We start from the raw sequence: 8,106 nt of genomic DNA, 5'->3' as shown, positions 1-8,106 counted from the left end.
TTCCCCTGAGGAGCCCCCTCCCGTCACAGGCAGCTCGCGACCCCTGACTCAGTCTCCCACAGGCCCTCGCCCCGCCTTCCCGCTTCGCCGCCCCAGGCCCCTTCTCCTGTCAGCCGCTGCCGAGGCCGCCGAAGTTACCTTCTCCAAGGATGCCGGTTTCTGCACTGCCAGGGAGCGGGCCAGTGACAGGACCGTATTGAAGTAGAAACCCCGCGAGGCGCTGGAGCTGGAGCCGGAGCCGCCGCCGCTGCCTCCCCGGGCCGCGGCAGCCGCCATCATCTCGCGCGCCGCGGCGCTGCCCGCCGGCTCCCAGCACTCGGCCCGCGAGCGCCCGAGCCCACGGCGCAGGCGCGGCCGCATCCGGCTTCCCCACCACGTGACCTTTCTGTTGCCCGAGCGGTGCGCGGCCGCGGGGAGGGCCCACGCGGCGTAGGGTTGGAGAGGCGGCGGGTGTGCGCACCGGAAGTGTTCCCCCCGGCAGCCTGAGCTACGGTCGGCTCCGGGGGCCGGGCCACCCGCGCACGTCTGACGCAGGAAGCTCGCGCTGCAACCGCGGGGTCGACGGGCGGGGCGAGACGCTGGACGGCCGGCCACCGCGCTCCTCCTCCTCCTTCCGAGACCGAGCTGCGCTCCGGCACCATGTCGGCCTACCCCAAAAGCTACAACCCATTCGACGACGACGCAGAGGACGAGGGCGCCCCGTCGACGTCCTGGAGGGACGCCCGCGACCTCCCCGACGGGCCCGACGCGCCCGCGGACAGGCAGCAGTATCTGCGGCAGGAGGTGCTGCGGAGGGCCGAGGCCACAGCCGCCAGCACCGACAGGTCCCTGTCGCTCATGTACGAGTCCGAGAAGGTCGGGATCGCCACTTCCGAGGTGAGCATGGGGCCGGGCTGGTCTGGACCGGCCAGCCTCTGCATGGTCGAACCGGGGCAAGAAATGTTTTGTTCACGATTTTTTGAGAAGTCTGGAATTGCCTAGAATGGGTTCTTGTACTTTAGTGACTTGATGGCTTGTGATAACATGTTAACTGTGTAAAGAGATGCGCATCTGGAGTACTTGAAGGAGGCAGTTTATCCCGGGAATCTAACTTAGCTATTAATCTGCTTAGTTGATTTTTTTTCTTTCCTTATGCCTAGTTCAGAGATAAATTCTAGAATATATTCTGTCCAGGTGAGTAAAAATTCTGGGCCTGCGCTAAGGAAATGGAGGGTCTGTTCTGGCCATTCCTCCCTGAGTGATGCAGAGTGAGGACTTGGTGTGTGCAGGTGTCAGGTGATGCCCTGAAGCATCAGAGCAAATGGTCTTCCAGTTCTTCCCGTGTGACTGGCCGCTTCTGCGCCTCACCAGTAAGGATACTGAAGTCCTGTCTGCCTGGACAGCTACTCAGTTAGCCAGGGCCTGGGTTTGCTTGAGTCTAGGGCCTTAACTGTACCTCCCAAGTCCTAGATAGTGTGTGTGGGTGGAGACAGTCTATCCCCCCAATTCATTTTTGTCAATTCTTTCCATCTATAAAAGATTTCAGACAGTTGGACCTTCAATGAGAATTATTCTTCCTTGTACACCACATTCTCTCCTCAGCCTACTAATGAAACAGTTTTGTTTGGGCAGAGAAAAAGAAGGTTTAAAAATGTAATAGATTACTGATATTATCAGCTAAGAATAATTTATCTTAAGCATTTTGTAGCTTTGAAATGTAATGTTTGAAGCTAAAGAATTGTCCTTCTCCCTGGATCTCTTCATTACTCTTTTCTCTGGCAAAGTTTATTCTGACCTGATCACTTAGGGTCTTGAACAATCCTGAGATGTATTTGATTAACTTCTCAAATAGTCATCTCCGTCATTTCCCCATTGCTGCTTTCTTGGGTTATTTTCCTTCCCCACTTTTTCCTGTTTGTGTATCCCTCATTGACCCACCTTCCTCTCTTTAGTCTCATTGAGGAAGCTTTTCATCTCCTATCTACCGAATTCCTGTGTTTCAGTCTAAATAGAAAGTCTTGACTTGGATTTGAGGATTGCCTGAGGTCTTAGGGCCCTGACGAGTGGGTCGCTTGATTGAGGGTCCCAAGCACAAGGAAACCAACTAAAAAGGCTGAGGTGTAGACAAGAGGCGTGAGAATGAGGGATGGCTGAGCACTGGCCCAGCAACGGAATTCTTGGGCTCCTGAGAAGGGAAGTGATGGACCAGTATGTCAGAGGAAAGTAGCTAGGGGAGGTAGCTTAGGAGGCTTTGGAATTCAGAGGGAAAGATCTGGCTTTGTAACTCAGGAGAGGCAAAAACAGTAGATATGAGTTGTTTGATACAGATTGTGGTGACATGCCCCATGCTGCCCCCAAAGGTCTTTCTATGCAACAGGGACTGTGAGAGCAGAGGCAGAGTGGCACCTCAGGCATGTGAGGCTTAGCCAGGCCAAGCCAGGTGTTGCTCTGACAAGTGCAATATGGGTATGACTAGGCAGGTGACAGGCTCTCATCAGTGTGATTACATGTTGAATTTTTCCAGCATTAAATCAGTTCTCAATTATTAAAGGCCCTGGGAATCAGGAATGATCAGCACCTCCATCCCACCCCACCCCATATTCTCCCAGCTGTCTTGGAACCCTCCAATCACTCTTGTATTCCTTTCAGTGTTGGACTGGGGATGGGGGTAAGTGAGCTCATCCTGCCCTCAGTGTGCAGCGTGGCTCCCAGCAGACCTGCTAACCACGCAACTTAGATGCTGCCTGCTGGATATCCAGCACTGTGGGACATGCCAAAACATGAGAGATTCATATTAAAGATTAGGAGTTTACAAATGATATTAGGCTGGGAAGATCATAATTCATTCCCAGCGGGGCAGAAGGAAAATTACTTAGTCAGATCACCTCTAGTGAAGGAGAACTGCCCTTCTCCTACTGTGAAACCTGGCGAGGTTTGTTTCTCATAAAGGCTCGGACCACGGGTCATGACCGCCAAAGAACAGAGGAGAAATGGTCAGGACAGGGCAGGTCCTACCTGGCTGACCTGGTAAGCGCTTTACAGAACTATAGAGAGAATTGTAGGCCACTCATCAATTCTTCTATTTGGTATGCGTGACTTCTTTCTTCTTTTCTTTTCCTAAGGTTTAATTTTTGTGAAGAGCTATGCCAGTCACATGGTTCAAAATTCCAAACATACAAAAAGGGTTGGGTGCAGTGGCTCACACCCGTAATCCCAACACTTTGGGAGGCTGAAGCAGAAGGATCGCTTGAGGCCAGGAGTTAGAGATCAGCCTGAGCAACATAGTGAGACCTGTCTCTACAAAAAATAAAATCAGAAAATTAGCCAGACATGGTGGTGTGTGCCTGTAGTCCTAGCTACTTGGGAGGTTGAGGCAGGAGAATCGCTGGATCCCTGGAGTTTGAGGTTACAGTGAGCTATGATCATGCCACTGCACTCCAGGCTGGATGACAGAGTGAGACCCTGTCTCTAAGAAAATAAATAAATAAATAGAATTTTAAACAGAAGAATATTGGACTGTGCTCTGCTCTATGCCCCATCTATCCAACACCCTGCGCATGGTTTCTGTCCACCTTTTCACCACCCTGGCCACGGAGACCCACCTGCCCAGGACACACCACTCCCCTCCAGCAGCGGAGCATGTTCCAGTAAAGTTTTTAGGGCCTAGGATCTCAGTTCAGGAGGGGGTCCAGCAACAAGCATTAGACCAGGGCCCGAAGGGCTGGCACAGTAACATCCATGGAAAGTGACTGGTGTTCAGCAGAGTTCAAACATGATATGATCAGCAGCCCCAGCTGGCACATCCTCCATACTGTCTTGTGTGGAGGCCGCTCACCTACTCCCTGTCTTTCCAGCACTTAACAGTCACCGAAGCCACCCCGGGCATTCAGTTAAAAGAGGGAGATAGAGGAAGACACCCCTTGTAGCCCAGGAACAGAGGCCATTGAGGTGATCTATTTGGGGTTCCCCCATAACTGAAAATAGACACATTGCCATGGCATGGTACCGTCATTCTCTGGGAAGCTGGTGGTTGGGCAGCCCTCTCCAAATGAGGGGCTGTACTGACCAGAGCCACCCGTTGAGGCAGCCTGTGGTGATTCTGCTGCACCCAGAGTCCTTAGCAAAAGCTGACAGAGGGAAAAGATAGCTGCTCAATTAAGTAATTCCTCAGATTTTTAAATGTCAACAATGGAAGAGGAGCAGTCTCTTACCCATCTCTTACTCAACTGTCTACCCTCAAACTGCCCAGAACAACATCTTTTACATAATAAGTGCTCCCCAAGTAGTTGCCAAGTGAATAAATGCCCTGGGGAAGGAAGGGATGAAGAAGTGGAGGGAACAGAAGATTGCTTGGAAGTGGAAGAGAGATTGCAGCGGGAAGAATACGTTGCACTGTGCAACTTGGCTGACGTGTCCCCCCCGCCCCCCACTACCCCGTCAGTGCGTGTGTCCTGACACAGCTCAGGCTGTTTCTGTCAGGTGGGAGAGATTGTGCTCGAAAAGTGGTATTGGACCACATCTTTACCACTAGGTATGTTCTGGATTTATTTTTATTTTATTTATTTATTTTATTTTATTTTAATGTTTTTGAGACAGAGTCTCGCTCTGTCACCCCAGCTAAAGTGCAGTGGCATCATCGTAGCTCGCTGCAACCTCAAACTCCTGGGCTCAAATGATCCTCCTGCCTCAGCCTCCCAAGTAGCTGAGACTACAGTCTCATACAACCATGCCTGGCTAATTTTTTCTCTTTTTGGTGGAGATGGAGTCTCACTCTTATTCAAGCTGGTCTTGAACTCCTGACCTCAAGCAGTCCTCCTGTCTCTACCTCCCAGAATGCTAGGATTACAGGCGTGAGTGACCGTGCCTTGCCTGGATTTATTTTTTTAATTAATTTTTAGTAAACTATCAATGATTGAATTAGACCATTGATCCCAGGAAAACTTGCTGGCTCCTTGGCTGTAACAGGGCACCTTGTGAGGATGGGTTGTTACTGTTGAGGCAGATATGGCATCTAGCTATACCTGCTGCCCCTTCTTGAAAATGTCCACTCATGGCCCATGGCCACGGTATTGTCCCAAGGGACTTGCTTTGCCAACTGGATAACATGCTGTGGGAAGCTGGGAGGCTGTCTGTTCTCCAGCCTTCCACCTCTGAGTGGTGGTTCTGAGAGTGGGAAATGTTATTGGGAAGTTAGGGAGTCCACAGCACCACCCTCAGGTTCAGTGGTTGACTAGAAGTCCTCCCAGAACTCTTCCACTCATGATGATGGTTTGTTGTAGTGAAAGGATACAGATTAAAACTATCAAAGGAAAAAGATTCAGAGGGCAGAGTCCAGGGGAGACCAGGCACGAGCTTGCAGTTGTGTCTTCCCAGTGGGGTCATGTGGACAGCACTTAAATTCCAAGCAGTGAGGTGTGACAACACACACACTATTGTCAACCAAGGAAGCTTACTCAAGCCTGGTGTCCAGAGTTTTTATTGTGGTTCTGTCACAGGCATGGCTGGGTTTTGTCTTCAACCCCTCCAGAGGTCAAGCTCAAACCATGTAGCCCAAGGCCCCCATCATAAGTCATATTGTTAGCATAAACTGTCTAGCCTGGCCTAAGGGCTCATGGAAGGAAGGACACTCTTATCAGGCAGGATATTCCAAAGGCAAGGAACTAGGCAAGGGCCAGGCCTTTCTGGGGAATGTGGAGTGTGTGGACAACCCAGCCCTGCTGAGTAGGTCCTTTTCTCAGCCCCAGGTCAGCCTGCACACAGGTAGTAAGGGCACCAGTGCTGCCACCATGGCCCTCGGTGGTTTTTTTGTGCACCTTAAGACCCGATTTGGCCGGGCCACCCAACCACCGGGGGAGCCGCCGGCAGTGGCCGAGCAGGCAGCCCAGCTGTCTGCACTGCGGCCCATGGGACTGCATCATGATCGCCCTGGCAGGCTCCAAGGAGCGCCTGCCACTCGCTGTGCCTCGAACAAGAAGATGTGGGACATCTGGATTTGGGATATGAATTAATTTGAAAAACCGATTTGGGGGTATGAACGTGATTTCTGATGAAACTGGATTGGAATAACTTTCATGATCTTTGTATATTTATATGTAGATATTTTAAAATTTTGCATTTGACTTAAAGTGCCATGAGAAAATTTGCATATCACAAGGTGGTCCTACCCACCTCCTTGATTTGGGTACCCTTGGATATGTTCCTGCTGCTTTACTTCAGTGAATGCAACAAATGCGATGAAGAAAAGGAGACAGCACTCCTGCTGGGGATGTTCTAGAGCCAGTACAAAAGCCTCCTCAAGGTCCTGGAGAGATGGGGAAACCAGCCATCATTCCTAAAGAGGATCAGGCAAAGATGAAAGAGATGTTTAAAATCAATCAGTTCAACTTAATGGTGAGTGAGATGATTACCCTCAACAGGTCTTTGCCAGGTGTTAGGTTAGAAGGGTGTAAAACAAAGGTGTATCCAGATAGATAGTCTTCCTACAACAAGTGTGATCATAGTTTTCCACAATGAGGCTTGAAGCACACTTCTGCGAACTGTCCATAGTGTCATTAATTGCTCTCCAAGACACATGATAGAAGAAATTGTTCTAGTAGATGATGCCAGTGAAAGAGACTTCTTGAAAAGACCTCTAGAGAGTTATGTGAAAAAAACTGAACATACCAGTTAATGTAATTCAAATGGAACAATGTTCTGGGTTGATCAGAGCTAGATTAAAAGGAGCTGCTGTGTCTAAAGGCCAAGTGATCACCTTCCTGGACACTCACTGTGAGTGCACAGTAGGGTGGCTGGAGCCTCTCTTAGCCAGGATCAAACATGACAGGAGACCAATGGTATGTCCTATCATGGATGTGATCAGCGATGATACTTTTGAGTACCTGACAGGCTCTGATACGATCTATGGTGGATTCAACTGGAAGCTCAGTTTTTGCTGGTATCCTGTTCCCCAAAGACAAATGGACAGAAGAAAAGGTGATCGAACTCTTCCTGTCAGAACACCTACAATGGCAGGTGATTACTTTCTATAGACAGAGATTACTTTCAGGAAATTGGAACATACGATGCTGGAATGGGTATTTGGGGAGGAGAAAACCTAGAAATTTCTCCTAGGATTTGGCAGCGTGGAGGAACTTTTGGAAACTGTTACATGCTCACACATCAGACGTGTGTTTCAGAAAGCTACACCTTACAATCTTGCACAGGGCAGATTATCAATAAAAATAACAGATGACTTACAGAAGTGTGGATGGATGAATCCAAGAATTTCTTCTATATAATTTCTCCAGGTGTTACAAAGGTAGATTGTGGAGATACATCATCGAGACTTGGTCTAAGACAGAAACTACAATGCAAACCTTTCTCCTGGTACCTAGAGAGTATTTATCCTGCTTCTCAAATTCCATGTCACTATTTCTCATTGGGAGAGATACGAAATGTGTAAACTAATCGGTATCTAGATAACATGGCTAGAAAAGAGAATGAAAAACTTGGAATTTTTAATTGTCATGGTATGGGAGGAAATTGGGTTTTCTCTTATACTGTCAACAAAGAAATTAGAACAGATGACCTTTGCTTGGATGTTTCCAAACTTAATGGCCCAGTCACAATGCTCAAATACCACCACCTAAAAGGCAACCAACTTTGGGAGTATGACCCAGTGAAATTAACCGTGCAGCATGTGAACAGTAATCAGTGCCTGGATAAAGGCATGGAAAAGTATAGCCAGGTGCCCAGCATTAGAGACTGCAATGGAAGCCAGTCCCAGCAGGGGCTTCTTCGAAATGTCACCCTTCCAGAAATATTCTAAGACCAAGTTTACAAAAAAAGAAAAACTAAGGATTGACTAGGCTACCTCAGCATATATTTCTAGCACATTCTTAAGTAGCAAAAAAGGAAAAGTGCTTTCCTCCTCTGTAGGATGTAAGGTTTATCAGCCGTTAAAACTCAAACTCTAGCTTTTCACTAGCTGTGAACCAGCCCTCCTGTCCGTGGACATGAAGCTGCATAGTAGTGAGACTGTGCACACTGATGTTTACAAGATTGAAAGAGTCTTTCATCAAGAATCATGGTGGGCCGGGCGCGGTGGCTCACGCCTGTAATCCTAGCACTCTGGGAGGCCGAGGCGGG

At 49.0% G+C, this 8,106-nt stretch overlaps 1 protein-coding gene and 1 pseudogene across 1 annotated transcript in view; both read left to right on the top strand.

The window, feature by feature from the left end:
• Nucleotides 1-542: 542 nt before the first annotated feature.
• Nucleotides 543-8,106, top strand: part of SNAP29 (synaptosomal-associated protein, 29kDa) — a 23,107-nt gene continuing 15,543 nt past the window's right edge. The window contains exon 1 of the mRNA XM_012659372.1: nt 543-876. Within this exon, the coding sequence (XP_012514826.1) occupies nt 640-876 (237 nt within the window). The 5' untranslated portion in view covers nt 543-639. The remainder of the gene's footprint in view (nt 877-8,106) is intronic.
• On the top strand, nt 6,110-7,786 carry LOC105822387 (annotated as a pseudogene).

The sequence above is a fragment of the Propithecus coquereli genome, unplaced genomic scaffold, assembly GCF_000956105.1.
Source record: "Propithecus coquereli isolate 6110/MARCELLA unplaced genomic scaffold, Pcoq_1.0 Scaffold606, whole genome shotgun sequence".
Taxonomy (NCBI): Eukaryota; Metazoa; Chordata; class Mammalia; order Primates; family Indriidae; genus Propithecus; species Propithecus coquereli.
The sequence above is the reverse complement of the archived record's forward strand: the minus strand, read 5'-3'. Positions and strand labels throughout refer to the sequence as shown.